The following is a 16,444-nucleotide window of genomic DNA, read 5'->3' as shown; positions in this document are numbered from 1 at the left end:
TATCCGACAAGTCCCATTTTATCCGACAGTTACCATAGTAACAGTGCTTCTCAGCCAATCAAAATCAAGTAAAGTTGTCAGATCTGACAACTCGTCGGACAAAACCGTTGATGAAACGCTCCCCGGGGTTCTATCCCTGGCCGCGTCACCTATGCCCGTGAGCAAGGCATTTAATTGACAATGCTCTTTTATCCTGCATTCAAATACATGAAATATTTACACTTTCTTGGTAACTAGGTGTGGACTTGTTAAAAAAAATGAATGTTTGATGGTTGTGTGTGTGTCACTGTGTGTGTATGTATACATAATGCATGTAATTTGCGTATCATTAGATCATTAATTTCGTTTGGCACCCACATTATATCTGATTTACTAAATGAATTAAACTTGAACTAATAACTTATCGTGAATTAAATAAAGTGCTTCCTTATTGCCAAATCTATAGTAAACAGTGGAAAATCACAAACCATTAAACAAATAACAAGCAACAATATCCCACACGCTAGCGGTGATCCCAGACCCTTAATATAATAAATAATGTATAATCATTATCTATAGTCTTGAACATTAATTGATTGCTAATCAACATTTCAACTTGAACATTGATTGCTAAGACATGAATCAATAATACTAACCATTGTTCAGCGTTTATATCTTTCTAGTATGTGCGTTACGTGCAAAATAGAACAATATCATTATCACATGATTTCAATGACGACTTTTTGTAAGGTATTATTATCTATGTTACCATGGTCCCTCTATTGGCGTAACAGGCGGGGGGGGGGGGAGGGCAGGGGCATACTATATATATATATATATATCACTCCTCCCTCTGCCTCCTCGTCTCTATATATCCCCTCTCTCTTATAGTATTTTGTTTTTAATACTTTTCTCAGTTGATTATTGTTTTGCAAAGTGCACATGGATGATTCTTTTCTACGAACCTTAAATTTTTTTTTGGTAATAAGGTAATCAAACTAATATTTTATAAGTTTTGGGGCTTGGTATACAAGCTTTTTTTCGGCAAGCCCTTCCGGTTTACTCTAAACTAAAAATGTCATTTGAGTTAGCTTAATTTTTAGCATTGTAATTATCAAATCTATAATTATGTAATATATGATATTATGTCTAACCATATTTTTGATATTTTTATTGTGTTTTTTTAAATTATATTATGTACAACATTGTGAAAAGGAAATCAATAGCCTAGATATATGTATATATGTGGTGCTAAAAGTAAGTGAGCCCCACCAGAGAATAAACATAATTATTTAAAGTGTTCAAGTTCTGCCATCGTGATATTCTACATATTTAGTGAGGTCAGTTGATAGAATATTACATTCAGTAAAGTTTATATCTCTGGGCTCGCCGAACATTATAGTGTTGTTGTCTCTATTCAACACTCAGCATGAAGGGGTGCATTTTTGGTAGGGTTCACGAACTTTTTAGCACCACTGTATGTGGGGGAAACTTTGAACTCACCTTAAGAGTTGATTGGTTGATTGCACCATTACTAGCTCCATGATTGCACATAGCATTCCCCTGTCAACGCCCCTGGGTGAACGATCTGGGGCCCGTTGCAGAAAGAGTTGCAATCAATCGCAACTCTAAAAAATCATGCGCAACTTGATTTTCAACCAATCAACAGCTCGCATTTGGGACTTGCGATTGATTTTTTGACTTGCGTTTAAACGCAACTCTTTCTGCAACGGACCCCTGAAAGCTCTCACGATATAGGCCCACATGCGGGCCTACATCTGTCGTCATCCGTATTAGTTTATAAAGCGGGCTATTCTGTTTTTAGTAGTTGATGCTCGAATTGCAGTGAAGAAACTCCCGAACTTGATAACTGGGACTTGATAGGACTTGAAATTCTTGAGGCTATTGCTATTGGTCCATGAATCTTACTTCCCTTATTCTGGTTTAGATTTCTGATCCACACGCGTTGAGCAAGGCATGATAAGCCCTTCGTGCAAACGTTTGAATCACATCATTGTGATATTCCGTGACTTAATTTTATTTACAGCAAGTCATCTCACCACATTCATCTAAGCCGATGATTGGTGTTATCAGACTACACACCTCTCAATATCTACATGATGTAAGTATTAAATAAAAAAAATCGTATTCTTTAAACTTTGGTAATGTTTGATTGATAATCACTGCATACTTGGCAGGCCCGTCGGAGTCACTATGGGTGGTACGGCATTTACCTTACCACTTTTTTGAATAATGAAAAAAAAATGTAATGAGCAAGATTTAAAAATAGAAACAAAATAAGATGAAGGAGAAAGATGGAGAGAGGACAAAACAAAATATATTTTAGCAATTCCTGTATTTTTTTGACATATGAAAGGTTGAATAGAACACTTTTTTTTCAGAATATATGGATGAATTTGTCAGAATTAAAGAAGTTCATATACTATCAACTATTATCGAGATATGCATGCCTCCTGACTTTTGAGAAGCATTATACAAAACGTTAGGCGACCGCACACTGGTCTGCGACCCGATTTCAGAATAAAATGTAATAGAATTTGATGCTAATATTGAGACTTGGAATAAGTTACTGTGTAATGTTCAAAATCATCGTACGAATACCTATGATCAAATTTGTGACTATGCTATCATCCTCCTTAGAATAAAAGCGAATTTAATATCTAGTAATGATGTCATAGCAGTCGGGCTACGATTTGAAACTAATTTGGACTTTACTAAAAAAAATAAGGGCTTGCAATCTTTCAAAATGGTTATAATATTATTATTTCAATTAATTTTAATCTCAAATAAAATGATATGTTCCATTCACGTCTTCAGAAAATTAGCAAAATGCGATTTGTTCCAAAATCGGATCGCGAACAGTCGTAAGGTGTACGGTGGCCTTAAAGTGCGCCAAGGGCCCTGGGACAATTTTTTTAAACTGAGGGTGCTGCTGTAAAAAACATAAATAAAAAATATCACTACAATACAAAGGTAATTTTGGGCTAGAGAAGTTTGACAAGAAAAAAAAAGAGGGGGGGGGGAGGTTCACTACATAAAGTACGTACTTTTGGTTACATTTTTCCACACCCACCAGAATTCTAGGGGGTGCTGCCTAAATACACACAGCACCCCCGCTTCCCAGGGCCATGGTGCGCCATAAAGCTGAGAGTTTCCTTACTCATAATAATACCAAAAACGGGAATGTCCTGGGCATGACGTACATGGTGCATAATCTATTCACGGAAATACCTAAATGGCAGGTAGACAAAGTTTCAGATTTGAGGTGGAAAATACCTTGCTCGGTCGTTCCATGCTCCCTCGAATGAAAATAATAAGCTTCACTGTTATAGGGAAGCAGTGGCGTAACTAGCAGTGGTGTCTCCCCCCCCCCCCTCCCCACCCCATCGGCTGGCCAAAAAAAGGGGGAGGAGATAAAGAGGGAGAAAGAAAGAGAAACATAGTGGGGGATAAAAAAATATTCGATATAATATTATATTATGTTATATTTATTATATTATTTTGTGTTATATTCATTATATTTTATTATGTTATATCTATCATGTTACATTACATGTGAAATATTTTTTAATAACGTATTGTAACATGATTTTGCGTAGGTACAAGTCATTCCTGATGCTCGCATTGTCTGTTTAGTGAGATATATAATCCTGTTGTATTAAAACATCCCGTTTCCAAGTCACTATACACCAAATATATATATTTCCTCGCACTTCGAATTATTATTGTTTTATGTAGAGACAAAAGCTTCTTTTTCATGACTACTTATAGTGATTGACCCCCTTTAAGGCCTCAATATAAAACATTTCCAGTCCATGCCATGAATTCCTAAAACCAGTCCTTAAAATATTCCCTTTTCTGGTCTAAATATCACAAGTTTTCAGCTCGCGCTTCGCATCATTGGTCGGTGTCATTAATTGGGGGCCGGGAGGTCTTAGTGAATTCTTACAACAAGCCTTAGAATACCCCTCTTCAGGTCTTAATTTAAAAAATGTTCAGCTCTCGCTTCGCATTCGCATCATTTGGTTAGTGAAATACGTATTGTCTTAGTAAATTCCTACAAACAAGCCAGCCATAGAATGCCCAATGACCCCCAAAACATTCGTGTATCTGACCATGGTAGGGTCCATGATCTGACTGATAATTTTCACAAATCGGGAAACTTGACCCGAACTCTAGGGAGTTCAGGGGGCCCTTTTCTCGAATGGTCAGGTTAGGCGATAGCCGACCGGACGCCATGACCCGATGTGATGTCACAAATCAATCATTCCATTTATTTTAAATTGTAAATAATGATTTGTATATTGAATCACAATTACCAAAGTTAATCTACATTTCGTTATTCGTTTGAAAAAAAATATTCATTTAGAATACCTATCATGGCTGAAGCATTGAAGGATACCATCACCCAGAGTCTGGAGTGTCCTGTATGTCTGACCACCTTCACCGATCCGAAGATCCTGTCTTGTTCCCACACCTTCTGTAAGACATGCCTGGACATCCTTTACGAATGCCTTGGGGATGACCGTAAGATCCGATGTCCCGTATGTAGAAACGAATCTCTGGTCCCAAATCAAGATGTTAACGCACTCCCGGGGAATCTTGTTTTGAAAAATCTTATGGAGGACATTAAGAATCAACATCATCGTTGCACAAATTGTAAAACCGTCGACACTACAGATGTCTACTGCCAAGATTGTGGCAAGTATCTCTGCATCACTTGTCACAGCATGCATACTAAATGGGAAGACTTCATCGGTCATGAAATTGTTGCGATTAGTGATATCACATCAGGAAAAGTAACAGTTCGAACATATCAGAAATGCAAGAAACATCCCAGAGAAGATGAGGAAATCTTTTGTCGTATCTGTAGGGAATTTGCATGCTACAAATGTGTACCTCTAGAGCATACAGGCGAAGGACATCGAAACATTACTGCAGGTGAATATGAACAAAATTACATGACAAAGATCAATGACCTCAAATCAAAGGTATACAAGAAATGCTCTTCCTTCAAGAAGTATGTCAAATTCATAAATGATCAGCAGGAACTTGTGAGCAATGCTCAGGATCAGTGTTTAAATGATATTCAAGAAGCATATGATACATTAGTCCAGCAGTTGACCGAGAAAAAAGAGCTACCCGAAGGTGAAGTCAAGGATAGAGTTGAGGGAGTAAAGAAAGAACTTGATGAAATGAAGAGATCCGCTCAGAGTTACATCACATTATTGACTACATTGGCTAACTTGATCACGAATAAGGCAAAAGCACCGTTAGATATGGACACGTTGGCTGTACATGACACGTTATGTGAAGACTTACTGGAAGCCTTGAATGAAAAAGAACCCGACTACGACAAGCCATTGAAGTTAAGCAAGAAAGGGAAGCTTGTAATGTTTCATCCATTCGAAGGAAACCTAGAACTGCCTCTTGGTGAGATTGTTGAAGAAGTTGTAAAGAACATCGTAAATCTGCCTTCCAATAATAATCACATGAATATCATTGCTAGGACACCGGACGGTAGGATGTTAGTGGGATGTAAGAGAGGTGGGGAGATTTTTGCTTCTGATGGTCATCTGCAGGAGTCAATTCTCAAGGATGTTGATATTCGTGGAGTGGGTTTCCTGTCTGACAATCGATGTGCTGTGATTGATGGTTCAAACAATATCACAATATACACACTAGAGTACAGAAAATTGAATGTTGAGTTTGGGACACTGAGTAGAGAAGAAGGTGGATTTTCCAACCTCACCGTCGACGGTAATGATCAGATCTATGTTAGCTACAGGAAAGCCAAGAAGATCCAGGTTTTCTCACCAGCCGGTGGAAAGGCAGATATGGAGATTGTGAACACGGGATATGAAGTTACGCAAATCAATACTTACAATGATTTCTTACTAACTGAAAATGTTGCAGTACGTTTGATTTACAAAGATGGTGCCATAAAGCATAGATTAAGGAAAGGGGGCTTCTACCCTTCCAACCTGTACCCTGCCGTGTCTCTTGGGAATAAGATCTTGATAGCCGAGGTGCAGCACGATAGAGGTTTGGTGAGCATTGATGAGTACACAGATCATGCTGATAAACTAGAACATGTTCAGAACATCATTAATGATTACAAATTTGAGAAGCCTGGGAGGGTTTGGTATTATCTCGAGCAGTACCTGTCAGGAGAGATCGCTTTTTGTACCACTGATAGACTATATATATTCCGTTGACCATGTTGAGGGTGATCGTAGGTGATTATTTTCGTGTATTGCACTATATCTCCTTCATCACCACCGAATCAACACTCATAAGGCCCGTTTCATTTTCTTTTATTACAGGAAATATATAGATCACTAAACAAAACATAAATAAACAATGATCTTACATGTCTTGAAGAGTTAGATGTGCAATCCCAAGGTTATGATATAAATCCAAATAAAATCCAAGTCAGTTGGCGAAGATTCTTTTAATTAAAGTTCACAATGGTGGCGATGATTAAATTGATGTTGAAGCACGATGAATAACAAGAGTCACTGTAACAAGTTGAAATGTCTGTAAAGATGATGTTGTGATGATGATTACCAGTCAATTTCAGCAATCCATGGGTTGAGAAGCGTTCATTAATGCAGGTTGATGATCTCGATGAGAACTGAGAATTTCTCTCTCAAAGTAACTGCAAACAGTTCATTAGTGGCGTGCAAATAATTCCACCGAAGATAGATATTGTATTCCAGTTGGAAATAAACTTTGCTCTGACATAAAGTCTGGTGTGAAACTCTGAGCTCTGATCTGATGTGATGATGTCCTTGAAGAAACTGCCAGCTTACTATTCACTATTCTGGAAGCTTCTAGTATTGCCTATAAAAAGAGCATTATCCTTCTTTCTAGAATAGTCCACTTCTAGAAGACTCTTGAATGACCTCAGTGAAATTCAAATTCAAATTCATTTATTTCACATCTGTAAAAAACATACAAGATACAATATATCGAGAGATATCAAAATGATTCCATAGTAAAGGAGTAATGAATATTGTAAAATGACAAATTAACAAAAATAACAATATACATAGGGTAATGAAAGCGATGTGGGGGAATAGCAAAAGCCAAGTAGACCTATCTAGGCTACTCCCTGATTAACATTCATTACCGAAAAAAGAACATCCTGCAATCAATTGATTAGATTGCAAGAAACACACATTTCAAAATGAACGAAATCAACAAACTAATGAAAAATTTGAAGAAAAAGTAACAACTATATTACAAAAAAATATGTTAAAAAAACATACACATAAAAGCAAGCAAGCTTATTCACTGAGAACATGGTGAAGTATACATATTTAGAAGGTAAGACTTACATCTTACTTTAAATGAATTTAGCGAAGGACTTTCTTTTATTTCAGGGGGCAAACTGTTCCATATGAGTGGTCCACTATAACTTATGACTGTTCTTGAGAAAGAAAAGCGGTAAAAAGGAATGTATAAATTATCAGAATTTCTCGTATTATATTTGTTTACACTGCGATTTGTTTTAAAATAGCTGTTGAATGTGTCAGGCAACTGATTCTTGTAGTATGAAAACATAAAACTTGCGGTGTGAAGGGTATGTTTATCATAAATTTTTAGGATCTTTAATTTACGGAATAATTGACGAGAGTGAGCTAAATATGGGAAATTTGTTATTATTCTGATTGCCCGTTTTTGTAAGCGAAATAATTGTAGCATTAAATAATTTGCACATTCCCCCCATACGATATTGCAATAGCTGAGATGCGTGAGTATCATTGTATTGTATAATTGAACACGAATATGCAATGGTAAGTCACCTTTGATTCTATTAAGTACACCAATGGTTTGAGAAATCTTCATAGAAATATTATTTACATGTTTCCAACTCATGCTATCGTCAATTGTGACACCTAGGAATTTCGTATATTGCACTTTCTGTATTTCAAAATCATTTATATATAATTTTATGGAGTTTTCTTCAATTTTCTTATTTTTTGGCTTAAAAATCATAAAAGATGTCGTCTTAGTGTTAACTTGTAGTCTGTTGGCTTGGAACCACATGTGAACTTTTTCCATTTCAGAATTTAAAATGTTATTTAATTGAATGGGATCCTTACCAGATAAAAATAAACTTGTATCGTCTGCAAATAAGGTAGTAGTTAAAATATTACTTACATGTTGCAGGTTATTGATGTACAATATAAAAAGAAGAGGGCCTAGGTTAGACCCCTGGGGTACCCCTACTCTAATGTCCTGAAAGTCTGAATAAATTCTGTTGATGCATACACATTGTTTTCGATTTCTTAAGTAACTGATTAACCACTTCAATACTGTCCCTCTAAACCCGTATGATGATAGCTTATCAATTAAAATATTATGGTCTATACAATCGAATGCTTTAGATAAGTCTAAAAATACACCAATCGTTATTGCTTTGTTTTCATATTCCTTAGCTATTTTTTCAGTTAAATCAATTAATGCATGAGCAGTGTTGTATCCCTGTCTGAAACCGAATTGCTTGTTATATAATATGTTGTGTTTTGAAATAAATGTAAGTGTTTTATTACCATTCTTAAAGATAGGAGTTACTTTAGCAAGTTTTAAAGAGTTCGGAAACACACCATTTTCAAGAGACATATTAATGATTTTACGTAAAGGGGAAACTATTGCATGAATTGAATATTTAACTACCTTAGGACTTATATCATCGTAACCCGCGCTTTTATTCGCATCCAATTTCAAAATGACATCATATATATTTCTTTCTGTTACTGGCGTAAAGTACATAGAATGACAAATACTGTGTTTCATAAACCTTTTAAAGTTATTTTCTTGAGATAGATTTCTAGTACTCTCATGTATTTTAAAACCAATACTACTAAAAAAATCATTAAATACATTTACAATTTCTTGCTGATTATCGGTCACTTCTCCATTATTTTCAATACTATAATCAACATCTCTATTCTTATTTTTTGTTAAAATTTTATTTATTATTTTCCATGTCGCTCTAGAATTGTGTTTTACATTTTCGAATTTATGATGATAGAATTCACGTTTCTTTTTACGAATGAAGCTGTGGACCATGTTTCTGTAACTTTTATATACATTCTCTCTATAGGAAGTTGGTTTATTTAAAAATTTCTTATATAAAAAGTATTTTCGTTTGCACACTTTCTTGATATCCGTATTAAACCATGACCTTTCTGTAGATGTCTTTTTTATTTTAACATTTGTTATTGGAAAACTTTCATTATATAGTTTTTTGTAAATGTCTAAAAATATATCATAAACTTCATCAACGTTTTCTGTATTGTTTAAACATGTCCAATCAACACACTGTAATTTTCTACAAAATGTAATCATATTTTTTTCACAGAAGTCTCTTATAGGGTAATGGGTCTTTGAATTATTAGAGATTAAAGGACCTTCAATTATGACGAAAGGGGTTAGGGGATCACTGACATCTGTTGTAATGATAACAGCTTCTACGACACTTTCAGGTTGGTTATAAAATATATTATCTAATATTGTTGCAGAATTACTTGTTATCCTTGTGGGTTTATTAATTAATGGAAAATATGAAAAGGTAGAAAAAATATTGACAAAATCATGATTACATGACATTAAATCTAGGTCCATCAAATTAACATTAAAATCCCCCATGATAATACATTGTTTTTTCTCACTTGAGATTTTGCTTAAAGGTATTTGAACTGTTTCTAAAAAATATTTTAATGATTGGCTAGGAGGTCTATAGATGACTGAAACTATGAAACATATGGATCTTAAGTGGATTTCAATAAATAAACTCTTTAAACAATTTTGGAAAATGTCAAAATCCGGTCTCCTTTTAAATTTAAGATTTTTATTTACATATATTCCAACTCCACCTCCACGCTTGTTATCACGGTTACTAGTAATAAAAGAAAAGTCGGGTATATTATAATATTGTTCCTCATTATCTCTAAGCCATGTTTCAGATATACCAAATACTGTAATATAATTCTTAAAGCAATTAATACATTCTGAGAACCTGCTAAAATTACGTCTCAAGCTTCGACGGTTAAAATGAAGGATTGTTAAAGTATCTTTAGTATTGTAATTATTCATTAAGTTCGAAAAATCGTTTGGGGTGTAATGCTTATTATCGGCACGGATCATTCTATTATCCAAACCATCAATATTATCCATAGCACAAGTCATAATAATTTTCTTGATGCCTTCTGATATTATACATATAACAAATTAAATCATATAATAAGCTTGCGTTGACAAGACGAACAATTAAACTTGGAAAAAATAAACAAAATGCAACAATAAGGGGGAAATAAAAAAGTAAAAATACATAATTCATGTTAACAAATACTTTTGAAACAAGGCGGTATACACTTGAATCTCAGTGATATTCATAAATAACATCAACTGACAAAATAGGAAAAAAATATATACATGTTCATGGACACAGAATACTATCCATTCCTAGCCATACACCAGTCGCTGTCTTTGTAAGTGATCAGATAAGCACTTTCAGAACAAATATGTGCAATATATAATTATTTTCAATACAACGTATTATCGTAAAACATTTCATATATATTAAAAAAAATATATATATGAGTATTGGTGTTGTGATTGTTCAAGCAATACACTATTTTAATGAACAGTATAAGTATGTATGTTGCAAAAAATGATATGTGTTTGTGTTATGTGTTTCATTCAATTATTATCATTAAAAAATGAACAAGTATTCATTATGTAATGTGTGAATTCATATTCTTATATCAGAACTTGGTCTTTAGACAGACTGTAAAATCTATCAATATTTGTGTTGTAGTTGTTAAATGAGTGTATATTGTTTTAGTAAACTGTCAGTTACGAATGGTGTGTAAAGTAATATTTCATTCATAAAATTGTTAAAGGTGTTAAAGTTTTGTGTTGGATGTGTAAATGTATGAATTAATACAGAAAAAAACCCCAAAGAAATGGCCTTTAGAAATATATATCAGGAAAAAAAAATGTGTGTATATCGGTGTTGTGATGGTACAATCAATGTACTATTATAATAAACAGTAAGATATTACGATTGTAAATGTGTGTTTGTGTAATATGTGTTTCATCCATTTATTCATAAGTCATTAATAAATGTATACGTATTTAATGTATAATATATAAATTCATTATCATATACCAATTTACAAATTAACAATGTAAACAACATAGCTAATCCTATTGTCCTTTTCACTGCCACATGCAGTCTATTGTCTCTCTTAGTACATTCCAGAAGTAACATAGATTATTCTATCTCATTAGATAGCATGCCTGATAAAGCTTTACTGAAAACATTCTGGAATATTCTTAATAATTCTATGCTATGAATATCCTTAAAGTGGAAATAACTAAATAAATGAATGTAATTGCTCTTACAATTCTACTCATATACAACACCTCCCCCACTGGGGAAAAGAAAGCTTTACCGTAGTAAAGGTTTCTTAAAGATTACCTTTTTTGTCTTTAACTTTTCAAAGTCATCTTGATAAATCATTTACAGTTATCGTGAACAAAGGTTTAGTACTAACAAACATGTTTAAATAAATGAACATCAAAGACATTTTCTTCTAATGACACACTTGGTCAAAAGCATGACTATTTTCAGTTTTTATACTCTTGAAAGAGCATCAGCAATTACATTATTCTTTCCTTTTATGTGTACAATTTTCAGTGGGAATGGTTGGAGCATAAGGCTCCATCTATACAGTCTTTGGTTCTTTGTTTTGAATTTCTCCAAAAACACAAGAGGATTGTGGTCTGTATAGACTGTAACCTCTCCATTTGCTGAAGGACTAGTACGAGACTCAAGGCCTCTTTTTTAATAGTTGAGTACTTCTTCTGAAACCGATTAAGTTTCTTAGAGTAATAGCACACTGGTTTTTCGATGCCTTCTTCATCTTCTTGGAGCAATACTGCTCCCACTCCAATATCACATGCATCAATAGCTACTTTGAATGGCTTTGTAAAGTTTGGAGCTGCCAAAACAGGCTCATTCACCAAAATGGCCTTTAATTTCTCAAATGATCTCTGACATTCGTCAGACCAAACATACTTCACTTTTGCCTTCAGCAGGTTTGTCAGTGGACTAACCACTGTACTGTAATTTGGAACAAATTTCATGTAGAAGCCACTCATGCCTAGGAATCTGAGCAATTCTTTCTTAGTTGTGGGAATTGGGAAGTCTAAGATGGCTTGTATCTTGGCTTCTCTTGGTATCAATTGCCCTTGACCAACCACATGACCAAGATATGTGACCTTTGCCTTGGCAAATTCACTCTTCATCAGATTCACTGCTAGGTTGGCTTTATCCAGCCTGTCAAATAGTGCTCTCAAATGATCCAGATGATCATTCCAAGTATCAATGTACACTAGGATGTCGTCTATGTATACGACACAATTGTCAAGCCCAGCAATCACTTGATTTGTTAACCTTTGGAAGGTTGCTGGTCTATTTTTCATTCCAAAAGGCATGACTTTGCATTGAAATAAGCCTTCAGGTGTAACAAAGGCTGATATCTCTTTGGCTCTGTCAGTCAGTGGCACTTGCCAATATTCTTTAAGCAAGTCTATCTTTGTGATATAGGCAGAATTTCCAACTCTATCAATACTATCTTCTTACCTAGGAATTGGATACGAGTCAGTCTTAGTTACTGCATTTACCTTTCGGTAATCAATGCAAAATCTCTGAGAGCCGTCTGGCTTTGGAACCATTACAATAGGGGAACTCTAACTACTCTGACTCGGTTCAATTATATCATTATCTATAACATAAACTGTATTTCCTTATTCACCATTTCCAACTTGCTTGGATTAAGCCTATAAGGATTCTGTTTGATAGTTCTTACATCATCTACATCTACATCATTTACAGTTAAAGGCGTAGGCCTACGCCCTGGTTTGTCTTTACACACATTCTCATATTTTCTTGACGGGCCAGATATATCATTTCTCTGATCTTCAGGCAGGTGTTTTAATGCCTCATCCATATTTTCTAACATCTCTGAGTTAGACAACTGTACACCACATGGTTCGTTCTTAGATAAATCTGTATAAGACATTTCATTATCCGTCTTTCCATAGCATTCATCTTCATGTACATCTACATGTTTCTTGTCTTCTTTGACCTGTATTGTACCTATTGGCTGACTAGCCTCTCGCTCAAAGTATTTCAACATGCTTACATGACAAACTCTTTGAGACTTTTTTCGATCAGGGGTACTGATCACATAGTTGACATCATTCAATTTCTTTTTGACTATGTAGGGACCACTAAACCTAGCTTTCTCCATTTTAGAGTACCATTGAGGCAAAAGGTGTTTCTGCTTTGCAGTAAAGCCACTTTTATAGTTTTGTAACCACATGGAGATGACAAAGTTGGAATTTCTTAATCAGCGACACATAAAGATGTGCTGGCACACCGAAGCCTTCCCCCTTCAGGGGCTGCCGAACTCTCCCCACCTTTTTTTTGCCTATGTTCCCTATGCAGTGTTTGAGCCCCCATTCAGGCAAAAGGGCATTTCTGCTATATAGTAATGCTACTTTTGATTTTGGAAACCACTTGCAAATGAAAGAATAGGCTTTTTTTCCTATCAACTATATACATGTAAAAAAGTGCTGGCACATCGACCTCTACCTTCTTCAGAGGCTCGAAATTGGCAGATTTACCCATATATTGGAAAAATACGGAAAAATTGGTGACTTTTGGAACCCCTGAGGGGATAGGCTTCAATATGCCAGCATTTCTTTATATGTATAGCAGATAGAGTGAACTCTACTCCTTTGTCTCCACGTAGTTTCAAAACAATAAAACTGGCTTTACTACGTAGCAGAAACACTTTTTGCCTCAATGGGGGCTCCAAAATTGCATATTTTCCCATAAATAGGTAAAATATGGAAAAGGGGTGGGTGATTTCGGCGACCCCCTAAGGGGAGTATGCTTCAATATGCCAGCACTTCTTTATATGCAGCAGATAGAGTGAACTCTACTCTATCGTCTCCATATAGTTTAAAAACAATAAAAGTGGCCTTACTATATAGCAGAAACGCTTTTTGCCTCAATGGGGGCTCCAAAATGGCATATTTTCGCATAAATATTAGGTAAAATACGTAAAAGGAGTGGGTAGATTCGGCAGTCCCCAGAGGGAGTAGGCTTTGATGTAACAGCACTTCTTTATATGTAGCAGATAGAGGGAACTCTACTCCATTGTCTCCACGTAGTTTAAAAACAATAAAAGTTGCTTTTCTACATAGCAGAAACACATTTTGCCTCAATGGGGGCTCCAAAATTGCATATTTTCCCATAAATAGGTAAAATATGGAAAAGGGGTGGGTGATTTCGACGACCCCCTAAGGGGGGTATGCTTTAATATGCCAGCACTTCTTTATATGCAGTAGATAGAAGAAATTCTACTCTTTTGTATCCATATAGTTTCAAAACAATATAAGTGGCTTTTCTACATAGCAGAAACGCATTTTGCTTTAATGGGGGCTACAAAATGGCATATTTTCCCATAAATAGGTAAAATACGTAAAAGGGGTGGGTAACTTCGGCAGTCCCCAGATGGAATATGCTTTGCTATATCAGCACTTCTTTATATGTAGCAGATGGAGGAAACTCTACTCTTTTGTCTCCATATAGTTTCAAAACAATAAAAGTGGTTTTACCACATAGCAGAAACGTTTTTTGACTCAATGGGGGCTCCAAAATGGCATACTTTCCCATAAATAGGAAAAATCCAAAAAGGGTGAGTGACTTCGGCAGCACTTTCCTACTCTTTTATCTCCAAGTGGTTAAAAACAATGAAAAGTGACTTGACTGCAAGGCAGAAACATCTTTTCCCTTCAACGGGGCTCCAAAAATGGTGAATTTTCCAAGAAATTGGCAAAATACGAAAAAGGGATGGGGGACTACGGCGGTCCCGAAAAGAGGGTGGATGTAGGTTTTGCTGTGTCCTCACTTCTTTATAATGTAGCTGATAGAGAAAATCCTACTTGTCTCCAAGTGATTTCAATAAAATAAGAGTTGTTTTTTACATAGAGGAAACACCATACATTGGGGGCTGCAAAAAAGCACGATATTTTATAGTCAAGCTACTGATAAGGAAAGGGCACCTTCCTCAGGCTCTTGCGAGTGTGACTAGGACACAGAGGTTGCTTTTTCGTGTCATTTTATCGCAATATCGAGTAATACATGGTATTTGCCCTTTAACTAAGCAAATTAAGACATTCATATTATACTGTCATGAAGCGTTTCAGTATTCTCGGTATAATATATCCTCTTTCGTGTCGAATGCTGATATTTTGCAATAGTTGTTGATGTTAATGATTGATCAGATAGATATCAATGCACATGCAAATTTTTAGTGGACCAAAAGCATGACAATTTCGGGATAGATTTTCATTTATTTCAAAATATATTAGCCGGACTGTCCAGAAAATGATTTCAATCGATTTCTACTATCCGGATCATGGCGAAATGCGTATTCATTTAAGATTGTTCCATTGTCACACTCTTTGCAAAAAAAATGAAAATAATGAATTCTCATTTTAAAAAAATCCAAGAAGGTCGCCAAAGATATCAATTTTGAATCCCTTCGGACATGATTTTGCAAAGGGAACATCAAGATTAATTAACTAGAATTAACTAGGTGAAAGTAGGCCCAAAACGTACGATTTCTATGTACGCACCATATTGAAAAAGGGGCTGAATTCACAGTCTATAATGTCATTTCCAATTACTGACATGTATTTTCTAAAAGTAGAGATATAGATAAAAAGAACGATATTATGCTTGACAGGAAATATATCAAAGAAAGTACACTAAAAAAGAAAACAAAAATTCTGAATCGATTTTCGACAATTTTTGATGCAAGAAATCTCCCAAACTAATGATATGCAAATTTCATGACGTAATTTGCATATGTAAACAATAATTTTGCATGTCTCTTTAGCACTAACTGAACAATATATTTTGAAAGTTTCATACAAAACACGCATGGTTTGGCTGAGATATTCTCCCTTGACTTCATGCTATGTGTAGAATGTCTAAAATATGGTGAAATAGGGCCATTTTGTAGTGACGTCATTAATTACAGTGCCGGCCGCAGGAAACGTCACGCCCGAGCACGCAAACACCCTAGGGGGCTTTTGCGTCTAACCGAGGGTATTCAAGGGGAGCAGACGAGGGCGTTTTCCCGGGCCCGCAGTTTCCTGCGTGCTATATAATATTGGCCGTGCCCGCACTTATCCTCGGGTGCCCTAGGGTACGTACATTGCATTATGTTTACATGTGCATGTACTTTGGTTATCTTGTGATAGACCATTATGTTTTTAAACTAGCGTGATCGGAATCTATTGTAGATTATTATTTTTTTGTAGATGTTATTTTTTTTTCTTTTTT

General features: G+C 35.3%; 1 protein-coding gene across 1 annotated transcript; it reads left to right on the top strand.

Moving 5' to 3' along the window:
* Positions 1 to 1,527: 1,527 nt before the first annotated feature.
* On the top strand, positions 1,528 to 7,249 carry LOC129270120 (uncharacterized). Its single transcript, XM_064105085.1, has 2 exons — positions 1,528 to 2,101; positions 4,370 to 7,249. Exons 1-2 carry the CDS (start codon positions 2,097 to 2,099, stop codon positions 6,216 to 6,218), a joined length of 1,854 nt encoding a protein of 617 aa, XP_063961155.1. The 5' UTR covers positions 1,528 to 2,096; the 3' UTR covers positions 6,219 to 7,249.
* The last annotated feature ends 9,195 nt before the right edge of the window (positions 7,250 to 16,444 follow it).

The sequence above is a fragment of the Lytechinus pictus genome, chromosome 10 (assembly GCF_037042905.1).
Source record: "Lytechinus pictus isolate F3 Inbred chromosome 10, Lp3.0, whole genome shotgun sequence".
Lineage (NCBI taxonomy): Eukaryota > Metazoa > Echinodermata > Echinoidea > Temnopleuroida > Toxopneustidae > Lytechinus > Lytechinus pictus.
The sequence above is the reverse complement of the archived record's forward strand: the minus strand, read 5'-3'. Positions and strand labels throughout refer to the sequence as shown.